Raw genomic sequence first — 25,796 nt, 5'->3', positions numbered from 1 at the left:
AATGTATGTTTAAGGGAGATGGCTCAGCGATTAAGAGCACTGACCACTCTTCCAGAGGTCCTGAGTTCAATTCCCAGCAACCACACGGTGGCTCACAACCATCTATAACAGGATCTGATGTCCTCTTCTGGCATGAACCATATATACATGGAGAACATCAATAAAATAAATAACCAAGGGGTTGGGGATTTAGCTCAGTGGTAGAGCGCTTGCCTAGCAAACGCAAGGCCCTGGCTTCGGTCCCCAGCTCCGAAAAAAAGAAAAAAAAATAACCAAACAAATAAGTAAATGTATTTTAAACATGTGTTTGAGTGTGCGTGCACGCACGTGGCAGTATTGAATGGCCTGGAGCTAAGAGTTACAGGCAGTGGTGAGCTGCTAAGAGTGGAGTGTTGGAAACCAGAGTCTGGCCCTCTGCAAGAGCAGTAAGCGGGCTTAACTGCTGAGCCATCTCTCCAGCCCCTATGTTGTTTGGTTTGCTCTTAAGGGTATATATACCAGGCTGGTCTGAGGTCCACTATGTAGCCCAGACTGGTCTTCAGCTCTGCAATCTTGTCTTAGCCGGCTGAGTGGTAGGATTACAGGCGTGTGCCACTGGACTGGGTTTATTTTTACTTTGGGGTGTGCTTGGGGTTGAACCCAGAGCCTCTCACAAGCCAGGCAGGCCAAGTGCTTTCCTGAGGATTCTCCAACTCTATTTGCTTCTTATATGAACTCTCTGTATGCTGTCCAAGCTCCATTCAAACTTATGACCTCCAAGTAACTGGGACCACAGCACTTCATATCACTGTGTCCACATTAATATAATACAATTATTCATGAGGTCTGTTCTGGCTTTTTGTTTGTTTGTTTGTTTGTTTGTTTGTTTGAGGATTCATCTCTGGAGCAGGGGGTGTGCATCGGTGGTGAATAATGTTTGCCTGGTGTGTAAGAAGCTCCAGATTTGATTCCCAGCGTCTTATATACGGTGCATATCTGCGATCTCCGTACTCCAGAGGTCAAGACTGGTGACTCAAAAGCTCAAGGTCATCCTTGGTTAAATGTGAGTTCAAAGCCAGCCTGTAATACACGAGCCCCTATCTAAAAACAAAACCTAAGGATTGCATTTTTCTCCGTGAGGGTGACGTCATATATATATACATGAGACCACAGACTCCTTGGACTACGATGGGAGCTTTGTGTGGTCCACTCTCTGGGAGGGGCCCTGGCTACCCCCCCCCCAGTTTAACCTTTATTAAGGAGCAGCAGAGGAGACGAACAGTAAGATCGCCTATATTTCCACCTACAAATGGAAGCCGGGCAATTGTGCCCAGATAGAATTTGCTCTCATCTCCTCTTCTATCCCGAGCAGTTGCTCAACTAAAATGAAGTAAAAATTCCAAGCGCAAGTGTAGGTTGGAGGGAGCACTCCTGCTTGGCCCGGTAGGTGCACCTCACTCTGTCACACTGGTTAGTTACATAAGGTGAGCAGCAGCCGACATGCCTCGCTGATGAGTGTGTGCGCCAGCATCCCCATCTCAACCCAGGGGCATCACTCGGACTTTCCCTAGGTCTGAAATAGTGGCACCGAGGCGTGCAGTGGAAGAAAACACTTTTCTTCCGACGAAGGGGGCTGGTTAGTGGGTGTTATCCCCCCGAGTGCTGTTCTTCCTCAGCACAGCCTCAGGAAAAACCAGTTTTGGAAGCACCACACCTTGGGTCAGATGATGCAACGTGATATTAGCGTCGGGTTGCATCAGCGGTTCTGACGCATGTGCCTTTTACGCCGGCAGAAAGCAGTATAATGGGGCAGGAGAAAGAGAGAGAGAGACTCGCTGCCTAAAAGCCTTTTAAAGGCACCCTCGGCGTTTCTAATTGGCCACACAGGGTGTTGTCGGGAGGATAAACGCCCAACCAGCCACCACCCCCAGGACAAGCTCCGGCGTGCCATTTCCTGAAACCAAGACCTGACGGCACACTTAGGCAGAATTCTTTTCTGGTTGGTTCTAATGTTTTGTATCAAAGCATCACGGTTTAATCTCTTCAATCTTTTCGAATTGCCAGGTCTATTAAGAGGCTTTCAGACGGAGCTTCTAATATCTCTGAAACGCACCAATTGGTGTTCATTTTGAGTTGTTTTACATAAGTGCTTCCACACAGGCTCGTGACTTTGACCAAATAACTTAGATTTGGTTCTCTTGGACTCTCCGCCTGCCTTCAAACGTTTGGTCCTGCGCCCCCACCTCACCCCGCCCCCTCCCGCTTCTCGATGTAATAAAGAAACGAACTGCAAAGACCCTAGAACTCTCTAGTCAACCAAGGAAGTTGCCGGAAAAAGAAACTTTCGGTGTTAACTCGGGCACTTGAGAGGTACAAGCAGGAGGATCGGGTTCAATGCCAGCCTGGGTTACACGGGTCAGTTTTTTAGGCCAGCCTGGGCTACACCAGACCGAAACAAAACCCCAAAGAAAAAGGAAGAAGAAACATTTGGTAGAAGAAAAAGTTATACTGAGATTCAAACCTTCCCCCTAGTACCAGCCGATCTTTCTCCAATTGGTTCCTGCACGTGGCTTGTCCGGTCCCGTGAGCTGGCCCCTCCTCAGCCTTGACCCCAGCACCTCTGGCCACTTCTCTTCCCGGGTCCCTAGACCCTGCACTATTCCATGGGATTGGGGAACTGTTTTCTCCCTCACTTCTGGAAGGTCGGATTCTTTAAATTTCTTAACTCAGCTCGCCCAGGGAACGCCTTCCTTGATCCTGGAACCGGGTAAGTACCACGCTTTCAGTAATTTCTTAATCTTTCCTCTTACTCCGCCTTCCAGTTGGGCAGAGATCCTGTTCTCCAGGTCTGTATTCTAAGCGTCTAGCACCTCTGCATCCAGTCTCGCTTGTACTGGGGGCGCGGTAAAAACGTTTTAAAAATGAAATAAGGAATTCCCATCACAAGTACTTTCAAGTCCACCTATGCTAATTACTAATTTCATAGTATGTCCCCCCCCAGCTAATTACTAATTTCATAGTACACCAAGCCTTTATGTAACTTGACCATTTGTAACAGCACCCGGCTGCACACTCTGGACACATCCACGACGAATCAAATCTACCCTGCGTCTGCCTAGGAGAAAGTTACTCAAATTGTATTCATCTTTCATTCCGATCGCTCAACGAGGGCACGTCCCTCGTTGGCTGCTGCGTGAGCAAAGCAACTATTTTCCAGCGAGTGTCCTCAGGTGACCTGTCTAGACGCTCAGAGGGAAAAAACAAGAGAATCTGACACTCTTCCGAGCCCCGAAGACGCCTCGTGACGCGCAGGCCGCGCTGCGTGGAAGGGCGTGCGGAGCGCGCAGCGGCGGGGCCGAGCGGGGCCTGCGGCGTGGCGCCGGGCGTCCGGGACGCAGGCTCGGGTGGGCGGCCCGGCCGTGGGGGCCTCCGGCCGGTAGGGGGCGCGCGCGCCCGGGGCCCCTAGCCGCCCGCCGCGCGCGCGCTCGCTTGCCGCCCGGCCGCACATGTGTTTCTGTTTTGTGTTGTAGCATTTGTTCTGGAAGCGCGTATTTACATTTTAAGTGTATCTGGTGAGTGGGCTGGAGCCCTCGTCCGGGCCGGGGAGAGAAGAAGCCCTCGACCCCGTCTTTCAGTCGCTCCCCTCCTCGTTTCTCATCACTCCAACCAGGTAGGGGCTGGAAACCGTCTGGGACCAGTTTGCAGGGTCTGGGAAAGTTTTTTTTTTTTCCTCTTTTTTTTTTTTTTTTTCTCTCTCCTCTCCTTTCCCCCTCCCCCCCGAGAAAGGTTTAAAAAAAAAACGCTGGGGAAGGGGGGGTTAGGGGAACGGAATGAATAAGAAGGAAGGAAGGCGGATCCACGTGGTTTAATCGGAGACAGACAGAGATCCCATTGTTCAAAATCAAAAAAAAAAAAAAAAAAAAAAGCAGACGGGGCGAGTGTGGGGCCGCGGGGCCGGGCTGGGGGCCCCACCAGTTCCTCTTTTCGCGCGTGCTCGCAGGTGCTTGGGGCCGGGCCGGGCATGGGGGACCCGCGTGGCGCGCGGGGGGAGGGGCGAGGGAGCAGCAGGTGGGGCGGCCCACGCCGCGCTGCGCTCCCCTCCCCCGCCCCGCAGCCAGCCCGTGCATTGTGCGCCCGTGTCTCCGCAGCCCGCGACCATGCCCAGGAAGAAGGGGGCGGCTTGGGAGGAGCCGAGTTCGGGCAACGGCACGGCGCGCGGGGGCCCCGGCGGCGCGGCGGCCCCGCGGCAGGAAGCGCGCGAGCGGCCCGAGCGCTGCAGCAGTAGCAGCGGCGGCAGCAGCGGCGACGAGGACGGCCGAGCTGACGGGCCCCGGCGGCGGCAAGCGCACAGCCAGGCCGGCGACAGCGGGCAAGGCGTCCGGCGCGGCCGCGATTATCACGGAGCCCGAGCACACGAAGGAGCGCGTCGTGAGTGGGGCGGGGCGCGGGCGGTTGGCGGTTGGGGAGGGGCGCCGGGGGTCACGCCCCGCCCCCCCCACGGCGCGCGGGGAACCTCCAGGAGCTGGTCCCGCCGGGGGGACCGGGTGTGCGCGGCCCGCGGGGGCTGTCAGTCCCTCCCTTCCCTGTGCGTCCGTCCCCCTCCTCCCCCCCACGTCTCTTCCTCCTCCGGGGGGGGAGGGCAGTCCGCGGGGAGCAGCCGGCTCGCGCCGGGGCTTTGAGGTTCCCGCCGCTGCGGCTCAGGCGCCCTGGGGGGGGCCTGGCGCGCTGCGCGCATGCTCCGTGTATGCCCTGCGCGGTCGGCCGGCCCCGGCGCGCGGGCATGGTGGGGGCGCGCGGCGCGGTGTGAGCGCGCATGCCCTCGGAGGCCCTCCCGCCCGGGGCTCTCTCCTCCTCCACTCGCGACCCCGCAGAGCGGCGCTGGGCTTTGTCTGCCTCGGGTGCCCGCGGCGTGGGGCCGGTGGGGTCGGTTCTCCTATAGGCTCCGGTCTGGGCCATCGAACTTGAGCTTGAGGGGGAAAGAGCCCCGCAGAGCCGGGCCCAGGCTCCTGAGTTTCCGCCAGAACTTTGTAAAGCAAGTTTTCTTTGGTACACCTCTCTCCTCCGCCTCTGTAGATCATCACATTCTCTATTAACACTAAGAAAGAGGTGAAGCTTGACCCACGTAGAGTGTCACCCATGTTTCCAATCATGTCCTGCGAAGGTGGCCAGGGTAAAGGAGCTGGGCACTTCACCTAGCTGCCCAAGTACACTACGAGGGATAGAGAGTCCTAACCATTTTGCGGTAGAAGGAAACTCTCCACTAGGCATGCAGGGGAGCCCTGGAAGAGGTAGGCTTGCCAGGTCGAACGAACTTATTTATTAGCCAGAGTATTGGAAGGGGTACCCACAAGCTGCCTAGTGGATTTGGACAAGGCTAAGAAGTTGGACGTGTTGGGGCCTTTCCTCTGCTGTATCGGGTTGTGGAGTTTAGGAAAGCCTCGTGAAGTTGGATTATTTTGTGAATGAAAACAAGCTGATAGGACATGACTCTCCGAGGTGTGGTAGAGTAGAACGTTTATTATGGATTAGACAGAGATACAGGCAGGGACATTGGGGACAGTCCTGGCCCTGAGCCTTGTGAGGAAAAGGGGAGAGAGGAACCAGGTGCCTTAGCCAGCGAGGGAGGGGTGGCCAAAATGGTTGGGTTATATGGGGAAAGGGCAGTTAGAGGGAGAGGAGAGCCTGGCCCCTGGGCTGGATTAAGTTTAGGGTAAGGGGGCGGGGTCTGTTCGCCAGGACGTCTCTGTAACAGGTAGTGTGAGGAATGCCGGGAGAGCACAGTGGCCAGTGCTTGCTTTGATATGTAAAATAGTCCCCTCAGCTCTTTGTCCGGGTTTGAGACTTCTGCCAGAGTTCTGTGGTCTGCAGACTGTTAACCCTCTCAGGGATGCACAGGAGGAGCGGAAGACGGGTGTAGGAGGGGCACAGAGGCCTCTGTCTCCAAGAGTCTTATACTGCAATCAGCACCTTGTGTCCTACTAGGAGGTGCCATCTCCGAGAAGAGGCAGTCCCCTGCAGTTTGTGCTTGCTTTATGTGGACAGCTAACTTCCCATATGCGTGTAGAAAAGGAACGTGAAAGAGCTGTGGGTCTATCCCCTTAAAGCTAGGTGCTATCACAGTAGCACCTCTGTGCTGGTGGACGCAGGGGCCTACGGGGATTTAGAAAATACTGGCTGTTGCACCTGGGAAGTTTTCACTTTCATGGTTCAAGGTCAAGATCACAGCCTTGCAGCCAGGTTCATTCCCACAGGTTTAGGCCAGCAGACTTGTCCCGTGGTCTCCCTCTGCTAGGCAGACCCAGCACTGTTTGTTCTGGATTTTCAAAAAAGCTACTTAGGTGAGCAGACTCAAGCCTCTCCCTGCAGGAGGCTCCCCTGCCACTGGGCCCTCAGCATCACTTTTCTGTACCTTGAACTTGGAGTTGTGCCGGGCTTGGGAAGGTGAGCCACTTGCTCACGTGCTGAAGGGCAGCCTTGTTCGGGGAGAGTTAGGCGCGCTAGGAAAGACAGGCTGAAAGACCTGAGGCTCAGGCACAGGCACCCAGCGCTTTGTTGGTTCTTTTTTGTTTTTTTAAAGTCGGGTTGCCAAGGTCTTATGGACCCTGAGACACTTCACATTGTCTGTTCTTAGTGAACACAGTGGAAGGCCAAGCCTGAAGTGGGAGGAGGGTTGGTAGCCCTCAGGGACGATTGTTGCCAGCATCTTGCTCTCTGGTCCTCCTAGTCCCAGAGCATCGTCTCCTACATGGATGTGTGAAAAGCTTGGCTCTCAGCCTCACTCGCCAAGTGTATTTGGGCGGTAACTCAGAAACTGTTGTGGCCAGGAACCCCCAGTTTGCTAATTGGAGACACTCGGTGCATTTTCTGCCTTGGCCCATCTGCACCCAGGTCACGTGTGACCAGGCAAGGGGAGGGTAGCTAGGTGAGGTGGAGTTCACCCGACCTGGACTATTGGGGTTTGCCGGGTAGGCTGTTTTAATGCAGTCACATCGGAGGCTGGGTTAGCCCTCGGAGAGCAGGGAAACCTCTGCTTGCTCTTTTTCCTTCATTCCTGTCTTCCACTCTCTCGCCCTTCCTCCTTTTTTCCCCTCCCTCCCTTCCTCCGTCTGTCCGTCCATTCTTTTGATGCTTGGGACTGAACCCAGGGCTAAGCACGAGCTTTTCCACTGAGCCCCCAAGCCCTCTCAGATCCATTTACTCACTGGGATCCCCCTTTCCCCCCAGTAAGGCCAGCGGGCTTAGAACAGGTTGCTAACAGTCTGTGGATGAGGGTTTGGTTTTTTGTTTTGTTTTTTTTTGTCTTTTTTTTTTTTTTTTTTTTGCCAAGGGCTTTGATTGAAAGGACATTATGAATCGCACTAATTAAACTTTTTATTCCGTAAGAAGGAGGGAAGAATTCAAGCTATGGAGGAATGAATGGTTAGGTTAATAGCAAGCAGGTGTGTAGGCTCTGGCACAGTCACTGAGCTCTGACAATGGGGTCCATATTGGAGAAGCTGGAGCCAGGGTGGCAGTAGGTGTGTTTCATGGGAAGCCAGGCAAGGTTGTCCACAGATCTTTCTCAGAAGGGTGGGGCTTTTGTATGCCTGACTGGCGGGCATTGAAAGCTTCAGGAGCCACAGGGATGGCACTAAACACTGACTGCCAGCATTCTGCCCAAGCTCAGGGTTGGGAGAGACTACATCTCTGTTGGCGAGTGTTGAGCTTGGGAACCCTCGAGCCTCTCTCCCTCAGAACCTGCTAGTGCAGTGCTGTCTGGCCTGGGGTCGCCCTGGTTTTGAGGCCTCTCCCTGTGTTTCTGGGGCCCCTTCAAAGTGCAGCCCTGGAGAAGACAGCATACCCACGTAAGCGCTGGCCTTAACAGAGGGAGGGCCCAGGTCTGCGGCCTGTAGACTATTCCAGTCACATCTGCCTGTCCACAAAGGGGAGAGGAAGGGAAAGGAGGCCCCATCCCATTCAGGTAACTTGAGTCTGGCCCCAGGAGGCTGCCTCCACAGGAGATCTGAATAATTGAACAGAGTGGCTACTCCATGCCTGTGAGGCCTGGGCTGGCCAAGCTGGTCCTGAAGCTTGGTCCTTACCTCTGTCTTTTGAGCCTGACTGGAAGTAGGCGATATACATTTTGGGGACACCTGGGAGATTGGGTTCCCCAAAAAATAAAGTGTGCCTGCTGGGGACCTGTGGGGTGTATTGGGTATGTTGTTGGGACAGCCAACCAGGGGCCTCTGTTGAAGTCGCAGCTACTGCTCAGTTCTGGTTTGCTGCAGGCCACCACAGAAGTCTCAGAAAAGGATGTCTGCCTTAGGGATGGCGATGCAGGGGCAGGTGCACAGGTTGAGCCTAGTAACGCATTTATTTAGCTTCTTTTATTTGTCATGTATTTGCTTACCGTTCTAGGGATGAAGCGTATAATCCTTTGCCCAGGCTAGACCTGCTCTTCAGAGCTAATCAGCCCACAATGTACTTTACAAAGCGCCCCCTCGTTTATTCATTTAACATACTTCTGTGCATGTGTGTGCGACTGCTCACACGGTGTATGTACAGATCCCCTGGAACTGGAATTACAGACGGTCGTGAGCCGGTGCTTGATCTGGGTGCTGGGACCTGAACCCAAGTCCTCTACAGGGACAGTGAGTGAGTGCTTTACCCACTGTGCCATCTCTCCAGCCCTGCAGGGTGTGTTTGTAAACCAGGTGTGACCCCAGCATTTGGAAGGCTGGGGCAGGAGGATTGTACAAATTGATACCACACTGGGCTACAGAGTAAGATCTTGTCTCAAACAAAGCAAAAAGTGTTTTCCTCAGATACACATTTGTCTATTGTTTGTACATGGGAGGTGTGTGTGTGTGTGTGTGTGTGTGTGTGTGTGTGTGTGTGTGTGTGTGTGAGCATACAGGGGCTGTGGGATCATGTGGGGGTCGGGACAGCTTTTGAGAGTTGGGGATTTTTTGCTTCCATGGGTGCCGAGGACGGGACTGGGGCCGTCTGGCTTACATGGTGAGTCCTTTTACCTCACTGAGCCATTGCTGTAGTCCACAAGTGTAAGTTGGAAGAAAAGGAGAACGTGTTTTGACATTTAAGAAGCCAGAGAGAGTGCGCACACGCATGCGTGCAAGCTGATGATGTGGGCATGGCCTTTGAGATGTGAGGTCTGTACGGGAGTCGAGGCTCGGTAGCCCAATTGAAGTACCCTGACTGGACAGGTACGGTCCTACACCTGAAGTCCCAGTGCTGAGGAGGCTGAGGCAGGAGGACCACTGAGAGTTAGAGGCAGTCAGAATTATATGCAAAATTGGTCTCTAAATATGGAGGGGTAGGGAGTCAGGCTCCAGTGAGGGGGCCCTTTCACCTCTGGTCTCGGCTTGTGAGCAGCATCGTATGAGCCTGTGGAAGGCCATCTGCCTCAGACCCTGCTGCCCCACCAAGCTGTGCCCTCCCTGCCTTACCCCCTTCCTCTGTATTAAAGTCTCTTGGTACTGGGGCAGCACACAGGACTGATGTCATGGTTACCCTGCAGAGGTGATGCAGGCCTGGCTTGAGGTATGAAGGCTGCCAGTCACCCCGCCACTCGTAGTGGGGACTGTATAGCTGGCCTCGGGGTGTGAGGTTCCTGGGTCTCCTGCCTTGTGGGCTGTCTTGTGCATGACTCTAGCATGGATGGAGTCAGTGGAGCTCCCGGCTTCGTCTCAGAGTTAGTGCTGAGCTGACTTAACAAGGGGGATTCTGAGGCCGGCTTTAGGTCACCTACCTTGGAGCCTGTAGATGAGGGGTGATTGGATGGGACCTCTAACCATAAACAATCATTAAGCCTGTGTGATGGTGCACACTTGGAACCCCAGCTCTTGGCTGAGGCTGGAGATGAGCATTCAGGGTTCGTCTGGGCTGAGAGAGACCTTGTCTCTTTTATCAGATGGCTGTGGGGTGCCAGCAGCGTCCTTAAGCTCATTCTCTCCTCTCTCTCTCTCTCTCTCTCTCTCTCTCTCTCTCTCTCTCTCTCTAGAAACTTGAAGGGTCTAAGTGCAAGGGGCAGCTTTTGATCTTTGGGGCAACCAACTGGGACTTGATTGGACGCAAGGAAGTGCCTAAACAGCAAGGTAAGAGACCTGGTTCCAACCCATGATTGGCTGATGCTTAGAAAGCAGGGGGCGGGTGGGGTGCTGGCCCCGCCCACCAGCTAGGTGTTGAGAGAGGCCCTAGGGATAGCATAACGGCTTGGGACCACAAAGCCCCTCTGGTGGAGGATGCTGCAGTAGTGCTGAGCCTGGCCTCCTGCGTGTCGGTGTTGCTCAGAGAAGTTGTGTCCTCAGACAGCCAAGACCCCCTGAGTCTCAAGATCTGGTCCTATTCTGTGGTGCCATGAGGCCCCAGACACTTGTCAGACATGATAGCCATTGATGTACAGGCTGCTGATTGGCTTGTCACAACTCAGCGGAAAGGGAAACAGTTCACCATGTAACCTGTGTCCAGCTGTCTGTAGAAGACGGGGGCCTTCCTGAGGGGCCCCTTGGAGAGAAGAGGGGCTGGCTCAGAGCCACATTTTATGGCTTGATTTCATTTGGAAACACTCCCAAAGTGCTTCCCAGCATCGCTTCGTCTGTGAACAAATATTTGAACACCGGCACACCCTAGCACCCTGACTTGGGGGCCTACATGGTACAAATGGAGCTGACCAGATGCCCTTCCTTTTTGTGGAAGATACCCATCTTTGACCACAGCCATGGACACCAGTCCTGAGAGCAGTGGCCACTGCAGCTAGACCACACAGGGTTCCTGCTGTCCGCTGTATCCATTTCCCTGCTGATACAGCAAGGGCGCCTTGACCTGACTCACCCTCTGCTTCCGGTGCTCTGTGGCCCGGAAGCTGTGCCTCGAGTCCAGAGCAGACCGGGCTAGTGGTTTGGGGCATAGCATCTTGCCAACCTAGCCCATCCCAGGGTGCCTCCTGCCTCCATCCTCACAGGCTTCCTGGCCCACCCCACCCTCTGCCTCCCAGTTGGTGTGAGTGGTTTTACTTGTTTGTTGTAAACACTTAGGTCTGGCTAGGCAGCCTGTTACCTGGAGCTGTTAGGCAAAATAGAGGAGGGGACACTTACCTTCCCTCCCTGCTGGACATTGCTGCTCTCTGCTCTTAATGTAGCGTGGTTTACATGGCAGCATGGTGTGGTCCCTGCTGTAGCCTGTGGTGAGGACCAGGTCCTGGGATCTGGGACCGTGGGATTAGTGTCTACCAGACTGGCTCTGAAGCTGGGGCCACTGTCTGGTTGTGGCTTTGACTTGGGCGGCTCTGACTGAAACAAGGACGAGGGTTCCTAGTGTAGGAAACACCCCCTTATGTTATTGTAGCTGATGTGGTGCCCTCTTCAGGAGACAGGCGCTGTCAGGGATGATGGAGAGCAGCCATCCCCCTGGGCCAGCTGGTTCAAGGGCCAGGCCATTTTCTTTTCTCCGGCTGGCGCCCAGTACTGCTGCAGCTCACAGTCCTGAAAACCACCTTCGGTTGCTTGGTTTTCCCCAGCGGCAGGCATGCAGTTCTGCCCCTGGTTTTCCTCCCTGTGTGTGTTGTCCTCCGTGATTCAGGGCTGATTGGGGCTTCTCTTCAGTTTTGACCTCCTGGAAGGCGGTCTTTTCAGTTCGTCCCTTGGACTAACGATGCTGTTGGGCTTGGCTTTAAAGTACTTTTCAGTGGGGCGGCTGCAGCGTCTGAGGGTGCTCTCTGATGCTAGGGACCTGGTGCGCTACAGAGGACTGGAAGGAGGGGTTTGCCGCCTGAATTGTGGCTAGCTTCCCAGATGCCCACCACCACCATTCTGGATGTGAAAGAAGAGCCACACCCCTGCCTCAGGGACATGGGAGTGGCAGCTCCTTGTACCTCTTGGGCCAGGCCCTGGTGAGGCCTGGCCCTTGCTGCCTGTCATGGTGGAGGCAGTTGCAGTAGGTGGGGTGCAAATCAGAAGTACAGTGTGAAGTCTGATGTGGGTCTCCCAGAAATCCCAGGAGGACGTGCTTGGGGAAATGAAGGCGGCTAGCAGTGTGGGCTTCCTGGGTGTGGGTGGGACTCGCTCAGGCAGGGGTGGATGACATCAAGGCATTCCTCTAAGGAAGCAGGTGGTTCTGAGGAGGAGGGCACTGAGCCCACTGAGAAAGACCTTTTTCTGGCTATGGGGAGATCTGGGGTACACTCAGGAGGGTAGACAGAATCACCCAAGGATTCTGTCACAGCCCTGCCCTGTAGTAGGATTAGACCAGCAGCTGTTTGTAGGTCTGAGGGAGAGGGATTGGCGCCATTAGTGTAGATAGGCCAGTGCCCCTGAGTAGGCTTCTGTGTTTGCGACCCCTGGGTGATACATCGGGTGCTCCTCAACCCGCCCGGCGTGTTCTGCGGGGTTTGATGAGTGTTCTTCCCTTTGCAGCTGCTTACCGCAACCTTGGTCAGAATTTGTGGGGGCCCCATAGGTATGGGTGCCTGTCAGGAGTCCGGGTGCGAACCGTGGTTTCGGGCTCCTGTGCTGCCCACAGCCTCCTCATCACCACAGAAGGGAAGCTCTGGAGCTGGGGTAAGTGCTGGTGGGGACAGGCATGACTTGGAGCAGGGCTGAAGTCACCTGGAAGAGGCCCTGTCTTTTGTCTGCATCCATGGCTGCTCATTGTGTGTGTGTGTGTGCACATCAGTTCTTGCCTGCCACATGTATATGGGTCTTAGGGATTGACCCCAGGCCCCAGGCTTACTTGGCACGTCCCTTTACCCATGGAGCATCTCATTGGCTCTGTTCTCCGACTCTGCCTTGGTGAACATTTTCCTGAACTTGGAAACAAGTGTGGTCTTTCTGACCCTAACCGTCCCTCTGACCAGACTGGCCATCTGTCCTCAACATCTGTCCTTTCACCCAGCCCTTGTTCTGCTTCAGCACCTCGTGTAGGGAGGTCCATGTTCCCATAACCAAATGCTACCCCTGGCTTTTGTGGCGGATGTGTCTTGAGGCACGGAGGCTGAGCCCATGTGGTTCCCAGCCTCAGGAGATTGGGCCATTGTCCACCCTCCGTTCCTCCTGAGTCTCCACCTCCCTCAGCCGCATTCTGATGACTCTCAGCTGTCCTTTGCAGGTAGGCCAGGAGGTATTGCCCAAGGCTCATGTCATCCGACACTCAGGACTCATGCAGCCCGGGGAGTTGTTTCTAGCCTTTGACTGGCTTCTAGTTCATACAATGTTTTTATTTTGGTCTGTTTGAGCCTTTTTTTTTTTTTTAATTTCATGAGCCGCTGTACCAGAGTCCAAATATATTAACATCTGCCGTCTTCTCTGCACTTGGCTAATTTTATAATTCTGTTGGAAAAAAATCTAACAAGTGTATGTGGCCCAAATTTATCCTCCCAGGCTTTGGGTGACATACAACATCTGCCCCAGTTCTGTTTCGGTCCTCCTGCTGCTTTGTCCTCAACACTGGCCATGGCCTTCCATGTCAGTGTCCCCAGCTTGACACACTTCTCTCTGTTCTCCTTCCACTGACAGCAAAGTCCTAGGTTGCATCTCAGGGCTGACTGACCTTGTGACAAGAGTGATTTCCCCCAGAGTCAGAGAGGGAGCTCCCTGGAGCAGCAGCTAGGGCGTGGAGCCCTGCCAGGAGGTGTCACATCTCCTGCGAGAGTTCCCCCTGCGAGGGAGGCCAGTCACCCAGTCTGCTTGCCTCCCTCGGGTGCCTAGGGCTCAGCTGTCACGACACTGAGGGAGACGAGTGTAAGCCCACCTGGCCTGTGGCTCTTAGTCTGCAGCCTCGTGCAATCCCTATGTTGGGACAGGGTCCTGGGGGTCCTGGTGGGATCTTGTTTTGTATCTCTGTTGGGACCTGGGTAGGATTTTAGGGCTCGGACTGTTCTGGGACCCGCCCCTTGTCCATCCTAAGCTGAACTAGGGCTCCTAGAACTCCAGTGCACTGTGAAGGCCTTCACAGGGACTGTCCCTGCTTGCATTTATGTTAGAGCAGGCCTGTCCCTTGTCATGAGTGTTCATGGGGGTCTTCTAACAGGTGTGTGTGTGTGGGAGGAGTGGGGAATAGATAAGTAGAGATGACCAACAGTAGGCGCATCAGACTCCCTGAGGAGGAGGGGACTGTTCCCAGCCACTATTGGGAATGGAAACTGATTCTGGACCTTGAGGCCTGTGGAGCACCCAGGTTACACCAAGCATTGCTTGGAGTAGCAGAGGCTGGGGCTGTACTGGGATGGTCCTAAGCTGACCACTGTCTGTTGGGATACAGTTGGGGTGGCCCATCTCATGCGGCCCAGCTCCCCTGGCTGGGGAGAGTAGCTGTTAGGGTTTGTGAATGGTTTACGAGGGCCGAGCGTGGGACCGCCCCAGCCTGTCCTTGCACTACTTACCTGGCCTGCGTGATCTCCTTGCAGGTCGGAATGAAAAGGGGCAGCTGGGCCATGGTGATACCAAGAGGGTGGAAGCCCCCAGACTCATCGAGGCTCTCAGCCATGAGGCAATTGTGCTGGCCGCGTGTGGGCGCAACCACACCCTGGCGTTAACAGGTAAGAAGGCTCTTCCTCAACTATGGCGAAAAGGCTCCAAAGATGGTCTGGGAGCGAGTGACAGAAAGATGATGCTTGGTGAGTTAGCGAGGTGGTTGGTTAGTTAGCCAGGCGGTTAGTCAGTTAGCTGGTTACTTGCTGAAGGCAGTGAGAGGGCTACGGTGGCCCTGGGAGCCCAGACCAGGGCCTGTGTGTGGCAGGGCTCAGCTCAGTTCTGCACTCTTGTCCTTGGGATGGACAGACACACAGCCGTGCTTGGCCTGGTAGGTGAACTGTTTGCAAAGCTTTGATCCAAGTCCAGTTGAAACCATCCGCCCTTAAATCCTTTTCTGTCCTTATTTGTCTCTCCTTTCAGATACTGGCTCTGTCTTCGCCTTCGGAGAGAATAAGATGGGGCAGCTGGGCCTCGGGAACCAGACAGATGCTGTTCCAAGTCCTGCCCAGGTATCAGCAAGGCTGTGGGCTGTGGACTGGGCAGTTTGAGAAGTGATGCTTTGCCAGGGAAGGTGGAGGAGAGAATCTGTGTGTGTGTCAGCCCAGGAGTGGGGGTGCCAGGTCTCTTCTCCCTGCAGACACAGCCAACCTGTCTTGCTCCTGAGGCCAGCGGTTGTGGTGGGGTGGGGGGTGGGGAGCTGAACCTTGTAGCTGCAGTGCAGTTGGGTGCGAGAGTGAGCAAGGAAGGAAGGAGCCCAAGCACCAGGTTCCCCTGGACCACCGGGTTAAATGCCTGCTGCTTTTGTCTGGGCTGAGGTCTGGCCTTTCCTGGGTTTTGCATTTGGTTTCTGACCAACCTTGTGTTGTGGGACCAGCCTGCCACTCGCCCCCTGTCTTTGTCCTTCCTTATTTGAGCCGTTTCACACCTGGCTCCTGCCTTACTGACTGAGCTCTGCGGATGAACTGGGGTCTGGGGGGCTTGTTATTCCTCAAGTTGAGCCTAATAGCAGTGTTTGCCCCAGAAGTGACCTTTGGTGGGGTCACTTGGGTTTGCACTGTCCGTCCCTGTGGTTGAATCGCCAGATGATGTTAACCTCAGCCTCTGCTGTCCGGGCAGGGTGGGGGTCGCCAGCAGTTAGGAGTCCTGGTAGTCTGAGCTCATGGATACCGTCCGCTTGAGTGGCAGCTCCTGAACTGCGGAGTCCACTGTTGCGAGCGGCCGCTGTTCCATGCCGGGGCAGATTGAGGAAGAGACTTGTCGAGCTGAAAGTTGGCTGTCTTCTCTTTGCAGATTATGTACAATGGGCAGCCAATTACCAAGATGGCCTGCGGGGCAGAGTTCAGCATGCTGATGGACTGTAAAGGGAACCTCTACTCCTTCGGGTGCCCTGAATATGGCCAACTGGGTATGGGTCTCTTTCTTAAAAGCTCTGATCTCACTGTCAGTGTGGAGCTAGAAGGCAGCTGGGGCTGTGCACACACAAGTGTGATTGATCCAGACAGCAGCATCTCGGGCTCAGCAGCTTGCGGTTAACTCACAGGTTAGAGGGGTCAGTGAAGGCTCGGGGCTGAGTCTGCCTTGGAAATCCATTTGTGTCAGAGTCTCAGGCAGAAGGACAAAAGCTCAGCCCCCTTCATCCGGGTTCACGGATAGAAATGAGCCTTTATTGGAAGTGAGAATTACCTAAGACTGAGGTGGTTCTGTTTGAAATCCTGGCCAGACAAGCAGCTCATCCCTCACCCCACTGGACTCCACACTGCACAGAGCAGAAGAGAGGTCAGCAGGCCTGTTAGAGCTTGCCTTGCAAGATCTCCATTTTCCTTTCCCCTCTGACTCCCAGCCAGTTCTTCCTGGTGCTTTCTGCAGTCCTGAGCAGGAGGTGAGGTGTGGGCGCCACCTCCTGGCGTCTGAAGAGCCTGCAGCAGTCCGGGATCTGGGTTGCTGGGTCTCGGCGTCATGAGAAGTGCGCAGATGGGAGAATATAAATAGAAGCAGAGCTCTGCACTGGCCTTAGACTGCAGGAACAGTGACTCTGTGGAACTAAATATACCTCAAGTCAGAGTGGATACGGAGGACCGGCCCCTTACGCACATCACTGCTGGTTGCCAGGGAGTTCTCGGGGCTGTGGATAAACGGTTTCCATGGCCACAGGCGAGCCTCCTGCCATACCCAGGCCTAGTACAGGAAGTGTGTGTCTGTTGTGTGTGCAGCTTCTCTGCTACTCAGACAAGCCTCCTGCTGCAGCCGGCCTGTTTGCCTTTGGGGACTTACTCTTGGTCGGATGGTAAATGTGGAGTGGTTTTGGAGGACAGTTAAGTACAGTGTGCACTGCCTCCTACCGAATTCTCACTGAAGTCTAGTAAGGGACCTGGCTGCGCCTGCATCTACAGAGCCTCTCGTTCTGAACTCGGCAGTTCACTCTGAGGCAGGCTGGACTGTCGCAGGTTCCAGGGTGGGTTACAGGCAAGTCAGGGTCTCGGAATGAAAGTTGTCTCCAAAAACAAAACACAAGCCTAATCCCCCCCGTTCTGTTCTTGTCTCTGTGCAGACACTGCTTTTAGAATTCAGACATGATTGCAGGAGAGGGCCCTGCAGGTGGTTAGAGCAGTGCTGCTGCCTGGGCAGGGACTGACGGTGTCTGGTCTATAAGCAGCCAGCATTCTGGCTACCACTCCGGACTGGGCCTCCTGACTTGTTTTGTTGTTTGGTAGTTCTAATCCCCCCTCGTTCTGGCTTCTTGTCTCTCCGTCCACCTGCCTCTGAGACACTGCTTTTTTATTTTTTGAATTCAGACATGATTGCAGGAACTGAGGGCCCTGCAGGTGGTTACCAGTGCAGTGCTGCTGCCTGCATGGGTCCAGGATCAGACTGGTGCGGTGCTGGTGTGCCTGGTCTATAAGCAGGTTTGCGAATTCCAGGTTTTATGTCCTTTGCAGGTTGCTTAAATCACTGCTAATTTGTAGGTAGAAGTAGAGAATTGCACACTGAATGATCTTGTCCCCCTTTCCCTACTAGTGGTCCTCAGTGCTCCGCTACCTGGGAAACTGTCCTTCAGGTGTGAGCTGCCCACTGTTGTGGCCTCAGCCACAGGAGGAGGCACGGTCTCCTTTACCTCCCCATCCACGTGGACACATGTAGGGTTCCTAAGTTACAGTCTGTGGCATAGGGGGTCCTTGTTTTCTATGCATGTTTAAAGAATGCCCTGTGTTACCTACCATCTCGTGAGCAACTGGGCAGGGGCACAGTGGTGTCCTGGGCCTGTGTCTTCGTAACTGACAGCCTGTTGTGCTTACCCCAGGACACAACTCAGATGGGAAGTTCATCGCCCGGGCGCAGAGGATAGAGTATGATTGTGAGCTGGTGCCCCGGAGAGTGGCCATCTTCATCGAGAAGACCAAGGATGGGCAGATTTTGCCTGTCCCTAACGTGGTGGTTCGAGACGTAGCCTGTGGCGCTAACCACACAGTAAGCCTTGTATTTTTTTTTTTTGGTTCTTTTTTTTCGGAGCTGGGGACCGAACCCAGGGCCTTGCGCTTCCTAGGTAAGCGCTCTACCACTGAGCTAAATCCCCAGCCCCAAAGCCTTGTATTTTTAAGAGCCGAGCTGGTATAGATTGGTTTTACTCAAGCTATGTCATTTAGCTGAGTGCTGAGTGAGTCTCCCATCAGGATATCCTTTCCTCAACAGACAACATACAAACTGAGTATACATGTATGTGTCTGTGCCACTTGTACGCAACGTATAGGGTGTGACTGGTTACCTGTTGCGGTGTCTCCTTAATAAGGTCCCTAGCAGAATGACTGGAAGGACATGCGTGCATGTGCTGCTTGTGAGCTCCTTTTTTTTTGGCATGTGCACACGTGCTCATAGTGTGGACGTGGGTGTGTGCAAGTCAGAGGATACTTTTCTTTCATCAGCCCTGCAAGGCAAGGACCTTCACCTGCTGGACCCTCTGGTTTGCTTTGGTGGTGGTGTGGTTATTTTTGCTTTGTTTTTAAGACGGGGTCTGAGTGTGGCCCTGGCTGTCCTTGGAATTTGCTGGTGCCCGGGTAATGGGTATGTGCCCTTCATGGTCTCCGGTTGAGAATCAGTGAGCCTGATCTGGGCCTAGTCTGGGCCTTTCACTTCGGCAGGAGAAAGAAGGCCAAGGGCTGAGCCCCAGAGCTGAGCCTCTTGCCTGCTTGGCGGTGCTCAGTGGATTAAATGCCGGTGTCCCAAGCCTGCAAGTCCATAAACCAGCACACTGCTCTCTTCTGTCTCAGTCAGGGCGACCTGTGTTGTGTGTTTTGCAGTGCTGGGTATGGAGCCTGGGGCGAGTGTTGTCGCCTTTTGCTGCACACCTTCCGTCCCGTGCCGAGGTAGCTAGTTGCCCATTTGCAGGGTTTATTTCAGTATGAAACCTCAGAGGCAAAAGACAAGGCAGATTGTAAACAGCTGGCACATCTGCCTGCCTCACCTGTGTGCACCTGTGGCAGGCAAGCGCAGGGTGGTGGCAGCCTTCCCTCCTGTTTCTGCAATTTAGACAGTGTTGTCACACACAGACGGCCATTTGTCTTCTGCATTTAAAGAGAGAGAAAGGAAGATCGCATCCTTATAAAGAGAGCGCACACCGGCCCTGCTGGCTGCCATGTATAGTCTGTGGGACTCCTTTGCTTCCTGCTGCTGTCCCAGACCCTGTGGTCAGAAGCAGTGGCCCATGTGTCTCAGCCTGTGTCTCCTCTCACTGCAGCTGGTCCTGGATTCACAGAAGCGAGTCTTCTCCTGGGGCTTTGGTGGCTACGGCCGCCTTGGTCATGCTGAGCAGAAGGATGAGATGGTACCTCGCCTGGTGAAGCTCTTCGATTTCCCGGGGCGTGGTGCAACCCAGATCTATGCCGGCTACACCTGCTCCTTCGCTGTCAGTGAAGTGGGTCAGTGCCTGCTCCCTCTCCAACTTCTTAGGTCCCCTTAGGTCCCCGAGGTTGGAGCCAGCCAGGTGCAGGGTTTCCCTCCTGGGGATAGCTGTCCCCACAGCCCACAGCCGTGTCCGTCCCTCCCTGGCTCCTTCTCTGCAGTGTCCTTTTGAGCAGCTGTCCCTCAACCTTGGTGTTCTCAGATGATGCTTACTCGTGACACTGCTGTGTTTTGCTTTTTTTCCAGGGGGGCTGTTTTTCTGGGGGGCCACCAATACTTCCCGAGAGTCTACCATGTACCCAAAAGCCGTGCAGGACCTCTGTGGCTGGCGGATCCGGAGCCTTGCCTGCGGGTAAGTGGCTGTCTCTGGGGTACGTGGTGTGAGTGTGGGGTGCTCTGTGCCTGCTAATCTGGGTCTTCCTGGCTAGACATAGGAGACACCAAACCCCAAAAATGTGGGAGACAGGAGAGTTCAGGCTTGGTAGATGCTAGGACAGGTGGTGGCTCCTTCCTTCACAGAAAGTAATTTTGAAAGTTTTGGGAGAAAAAAAGTAGAGGTTGGCAGTTTTCCCTCAGCTTGGAAACTGTAGGCTTTTAATTTGTCAGCACCGCTGGAGGAGAGAGGAACTTTTTATTTATTTATTTTAATTTATTTATTATATATAAGTACACTGCTGTCTCACACATACCAGAAGAAAGCGCATCAGATCCCATTACAGATGGTTGTGAGCCACCATGTGGTTGCTGGGAATTGAACTCAGGACCTCTGGAAGAGCAGTCGGTGCTCTTAACCGCTGAGCCATGTCTCCAGCCTGGAACGTTTTATTCTTAGTGAAGGACACCTGCTGAATCACCCAGTACTTAGAGGTGATAAATGTAATGTGTATGAGTTAACTTGGCTCTGAGTTATTGGCTTCCTGGTCCTTGCATCCCTGTCTGTCCCCATCCCAGAGGATCTCCCTCTGAAAGCCCCAGGACAGATATAGGCAGTGAGTATTGATCTGCAAACAACTGTGGCCCATCCCTGTCCGGGAAGAGCCACTCAGCACTGAGTTAGCAGGATGGAGGTGGGTGTGTCACAGTGAGAAGTGAGTGTCCTGGTCTCTGGGAGGATGGTAACAGCATCTGCCCATTTGCAGGAAGAGCAGCATCATCGTAGCGGCCGACGAGAGCACCATCAGCTGGGGCCCATCACCAACCTTCGGGGAATTGGTGAGCCATGGCAGGGCCTGGGAACAGGGATGCGGATGGGTGGGCAGTGTCCTTGTCACTAAGGACTGTCCTGGCTGTTGCTGGCCATGCTGTATGTAGAAAGGATGGCAGCTATGTGGCCAGACATGTTCCTGCAGTTGGGCGTTGTCCACACTCACAGGAAGCAGTGTCGTCCTAAGCTGCATGAGTCGCCCTGGTGCCTGTGACTTCCAGACTTTGTGCTTCGTAGGCAGACAGGGCCACAGTTTGTGCTCTAGATCAGTGTCGTTAGGCCAGCCACACAGGTTCCTGGAGGATTTTGTTCTCCCATTTTCCCCAGATCGGGTTACTAGTTTGTTCTCCGCCCCAGAGACTGGAGTAAGGGCGGAAGCCACTGCCCTTACTGTTTTCTGTCCAGATGTCCTACCCATAGTAAGGTTCCAGAGCTCAGTGCACTTTAACCTTTGTGAGGAGGCCAAGGTTGGCTGAGTTTTGTGTATCTCCTGTGGCCAGGACTGCACACTCAGTGTGGTCTGGCCCTTGACTCTGTTTTGGTTTGAGACAGGGTTTCTCTGTAGCCCTGGCTGTCTGGGAACTCATTTTGCAGACCAGGCTGGCTTTGAACTTACAGAGATCTGTCCACCTGCCTCTGCTTCCCAAGCGCTGGCATTAAAGGCCTATGCCACCACACTGGCCTGGCCCTGACATTTCATCCATTTTCTTACTTTATCATCCTTTTGGGAGTGGAAGTTTTCTCATGGAACCCAGCAGAGCAGGGCTCTGTCCTTGTCCCTCAAGCTGTCACTGAGCTCCAAGGGACCCCTTGTAAGGCAGCAGAGCAACTGTGGGCCTTCCTCTGTTTCTCTTTTCTCAGAGAAGGATGGATGCTGCACCCACCCCACCCCCCACCCCCAAAGATAGCAACTCAACATGTAGCTGTGGCTGGCTTGGAACTCACACTGTAGATCAGGCTAGCCTCAACAGAGGTCTGCCTGCCTCAGCCTCCCAAGTACTGAGGCTAAAGGTGTTCGCCACTACACTTGACTGATGGGTAGTTTTGGGGACCATCAGAAATGGTCTTCACAGGCATGGCTGAATACTGTGTTCTTTAGTCAATAATTTACACAGCCAGACACCATGCAAGAGTAAAGTCTTCCTTTAAGATGACTGATATGCTGTAGTTTATGGTATATCACCATCACAAGTGAAGTACAAGTAGGAAAGAAAAAGAAATGGTCTTCACAGTAGAGCGTCAGTGGCATTGGGGCTTACAGGCCAGCCCCGGGCTCTGTAGCAAGCCCCTGCTTAAAAAATACTATTGATCTTTGGGGGCTCGAGATGGCTCAGCGGTCAAGAGCACTGCCTGCTCTGGTGGAGGATGCAGGGTGATTTCCAGAGCCTACGTGGTGACCACGACTGTCTGAAGGTCCAGTTCTAGGGGACCCAACACTCACTTCTGGCCTAGGCAGATACTGAGCACACACGTGGTGCACAGTCATAGACACAGGCAAAATACCCAAACACAAAAAACCCAATGTCTAAAACCTCCTGAACTCTGCATCCCAGTGTGCTTGGGAGCCTCGTGCCTGGAGGAGCTGCCCTGGCGGCCCAGCGCTCCCCAGCAGTTCTTGGGTCAAGGGCTGTCAGGACCGGGGTGTGTTGGGCATGTTGCAGCATGTTGCTTAGGATTGTGTAGGCCTGACCGCTGTGGGCACTGTCACCAAACGATCTGCACACTTTGTCCCATAACCCACAGTGGCTGGTATACCGGAAGACACGCACTTACTTCCCTTCTGTGGGAACATGCCACAGGCCGTATTTGTCATCACTTCTTGTCATCTCTGTAGGGATATGGGGACCACAAGCCCAAGTCTTCTACTGCAGCTCAGGAGGTGAAGACTCTGGATGGCATTTTCTCCGAACAGGTGAGAGGCGTCCCACTGTTTGTGTCTGTGCTTGTGTAGCATGTGGGAAGGGTACATCCCTCCCTCAGCAGCAGAAAGGCAGAGAGAAAGCTAGCCAGACCCTGGTGAAGTTCCGGGAGCTGTGGTCATCACACACTACCCGTCCTCCCAAACTGAGATCCTTGCCACTGGGCTAGAACCAGGGACTAGTCCCTGAGCAGACAATACATTTGGCATGTGTTTGGTGGCAAGTACAATGTGGAGCTACACCCCAGTGAAGGTTCTTTGAGCTTCCTGTGGGCCTGGGGGTGGGGCTTGGGTTAGTGGGGAGGAAAGGGTTTCCCTTCATGCAGACCGACCCTGATTGAGCCAGGCCAGCACGTGATATCAGACATACATGATGTACCTGTTTGTTTCCGCAGGTGGCCATGGGCTATTCACACTCGTTGGTGATAGCACGAGATGAGAGCGAGGCTGAGAAGGAGAGGCTGCAGAGGCTGCCCGAGTACACCCCACGCACGCTCTGAGCAGCAGCAGGCCGGCACTCCCCTCGTGGCAGCTGTCATTCCCACGTGCACTGGGACCAGACGTCAGACAAGGAATTTAGGAAGCAAAAGTTGACCAAGGGTGCATTGGGTTAGCCTCCCTGAGGTTCCGTTTCCAAGCGATTCAACGTTAACTACCTTTTCTGTATGCTTTCCAAAGTGTTTTCCCTCAACGTTGATTAAAACATTTGCTCATAGCCAGCTTGCCTTTCTACGAGACAGGCAGGAGCTCTGGGCGGTTTAGGTTTTTTTTAAGTTGTATTTCTTTTCTCCCCTCTCTCGAGTACCCTTGTGCAGCCCTCCCATTCCAGCCATAATTAGCATTGTGATCCGAGTGGGCACCACGTGGGAGAGGGATTGCCACTCTCCCAGACAGAAACGGCCCTTCCAGGAACCAGCAGCAGCTAGGCCAATCCCTGCCTGCCCGCTGTGAGAGACCGGTCACTTGCTTGTGGGCCCACCCACCTGCCCTCTGACCCCCTCCCCCCATAGCTATTGCTGGCTTGCTGTCTGCAAGGCCCATGTGGGCCTTTTGGCTGAAGCATTTGTAGAACCAGCCATCTCCCCCTGGTGGGGCTCTGGGGTCTGTGTTTAGCCATTTGTATCTCCTTTAGCTCTCAAGTCCAAATGAGAATGGGGACCATGGGGTATGGGGTGGGCAGTTAGAGATTGGTCAGCCAGCAGTCAATGTGTTCTCAGTCCTCTGTGACCCACCGTTGCCGCCTTTGCGCTTTGCCTGTCTGCTCCTGCTGTCCCCTCTGCCTGGGATGGCCACCCTATCCTGAGACTTGGCCATTGTTCTCCCAGCCTCAGTGTTCTCTGGCCGCCGCTTGCGTTTGCTTGGCTCTGGTACCAAATAGTTGGGATTCCTGATGAAATTCCCTGCCCTGCGTGTCAGTTCAGACTGTCACCACATCCCCACAAGTGCCCTCTGCCGAGCCCATCCTGGCATTGACTTTGTGGCTGAGTTCCGAGGTGCCTTTCCCGGATCCTCCTCACTGGGCCCGAGTATGACGGCAGCTCGGGCTGGGGCCTTGGTTTCTGGAGGGTCTGGGCTGGTTTGACTGCTTTAACTAGGATTAGTTTGGTGGTGCTCGGGGGAAGGGGGCTAAGGATCCAAGTGTGAGGTGGGGTGGATGGGAAAGTCAAAGATTCTGGCCTTGAGATTCATGGTTTTGCTTTTGCTGTTGTGACGCTCGTCTCTATGTTAAAATGCCAAAAATGACCTGGTCTGTTGCTTCCTTTGCCCCAATGCTTCACAGCAGCTTCTGGCTTTGCAAGGTGTCTGTCTCGGCCAGTGCCCCGGCCTGCCGGAAAGGGTCCGCGTTCTCTCTGTCTCCCGTCACGTGTCCAACTCTAGTCCAGAGACAGCTTCTGTAGTGGCAGAGCTTCTGCAAAACTAACCTGCTTTGCCCAGGTCACCCTAGACACCACCCCTGCCACTGACACCGGTCACTGCCACGTGCGGGACCGGAGCCTTTCCTGGTCTCTGTCTGGCGTGTGCTGTTCAGGGTCTGCTCCTTCTGTCCTGGGGGTCTCCTGGAGTTAGTCGTGTGGTCACCAAGAGGATTGAGGACACAGTAGCCCTGAGCTGAACTAGGCTCATCTTCCAGGGAGCAAACCTAAAGCCAGCAGTCAGTCCCCCTGGCTGGAGCCCTGCAGTGGGTGAGCAGAAAGTGTCTTATGGGTAGAGAGCCCTGTGCCTGGCCACAGACCCTCCCTTCAGGCTAAAATTCTCACCTGAGCTTTCCCACCACAAACTCCAGGTGGGAAGCCCTGGGTAGGAACCATTCTGGCCGCCCAGGGGCTCTGAAATTTTCTGGTCATCGAGAAAGCGTAGCGCAGAGGGAGTGGACGAGGATGGGATTCGGTCGAAGGTGCCTGGTTTAGTGCTGTTATTGTCTAATTTTTTTTTATATCTATATTTCTTGGAGTAAACATTTTAAATAAACGGCGTCATTGTTTACTCTGCCTTGGCTTTCGTGTTTCCTCTTCAGTAGCATGGAGCGCGTCCCCAGCCCTTTCTGTGCACATGCCTCAAATATGACCAAGAGGGTGAAGGCAACCCCCGGAGAGCTTCATGCTGGGCTAGGAAGGTGCACAGAGCCATGACCGGCCGATGGGATAGAGGCCCAGGGCTTCCCAACCAGCGTTGGACACAGCCCCGAAACACTCATGGTCCCAGCTTAGGAGCTGGTTTTGGTTTTTGTGGTTGGCCTACAAAATCTCATGTAGCGCAGGCTGGCCGCCTGCCTCCGCCTTCCCAGTACCCAGCATTGTTCAGCCCTATTAAGCATTGCTAACCGGGGCCGGTTGACATTCCTCGACTTGTACTTCAGTACCTGGTCAGGAGTACTAACCCACAGTGCTAATCCGGCTACAGCCCAGCCCCATGATACTTGTAGTTTAATGTGGTTCTGGTTCTCTGCGTCTGAAGTTTCTTCCCCTCTGACCCTCTCCTTCTCCTGGCTGGGGGAAAGACGGGAGATTCTTGACCTAAGCATTACAGTGCCATGTCTGGATTGAAACGGATGGGAGGGCAGAGAAGTCAGCATGTGGACAAAACAAGGATAACCTTTACACAGTGCACAAACGCATGCCTGCAGCCTGAGCCATCCCACCCACTTAAATGTAATCCTGACCTAAGGCGCTGAGACTTGGGCTCTGTTGGGGGTTGGTTCTGGATGAACGAGCATTCTCACGCTTGGTCTGCCCAGCTCTGTGAGCAGTCTATCGGGATGCAGTCCTACCAGGAGCCAGGAGCATTTGCAATCACATTCACAGCCTCCAAACTTCTCCCCGGATCCGAGGGCCTGGCC

General features: G+C 54.2%; 1 protein-coding gene and 1 non-coding gene across 2 annotated transcripts; both read left to right on the top strand.

The window, feature by feature from the left end:
- The first annotated feature begins 3,471 nt into the window (after positions 1-3,471).
- Positions 3,472-24,948, top strand: Rcc2 (regulator of chromosome condensation 2). Its single transcript, XM_032895275.1, is given in 14 exon segments — positions 3,472-3,649; positions 4,128-4,294; positions 4,296-4,407; positions 9,980-10,073; positions 12,390-12,533; positions 14,378-14,509; positions 14,865-14,953; positions 15,735-15,849; positions 17,743-17,909; positions 19,174-19,354; positions 19,584-19,689; positions 20,477-20,549; positions 22,376-22,453; positions 22,855-24,948. Coding segments are annotated over 13 exon segments (1,554 nt in total). The 5' UTR covers positions 3,472-3,649; positions 4,128-4,136; the 3' UTR covers positions 22,960-24,948.
- LOC116890467 lies at positions 21,615-21,745 on the top strand. The gene has a single exon (XR_004386658.1). It is a non-coding gene; the product is annotated as a small nucleolar RNA SNORA15 (small nucleolar RNA).
- Positions 24,949-25,796: the final 848 nt, after the last annotated feature.

Source organism: Rattus rattus, chromosome 1 (assembly GCF_011064425.1).
Source record: "Rattus rattus isolate New Zealand chromosome 1, Rrattus_CSIRO_v1, whole genome shotgun sequence".
Taxonomy (NCBI): domain Eukaryota; kingdom Metazoa; phylum Chordata; class Mammalia; order Rodentia; family Muridae; genus Rattus; species Rattus rattus.
Note: the sequence above shows the minus strand (reverse complement) of the source record. Positions and strands in the feature narration are given on the sequence as shown.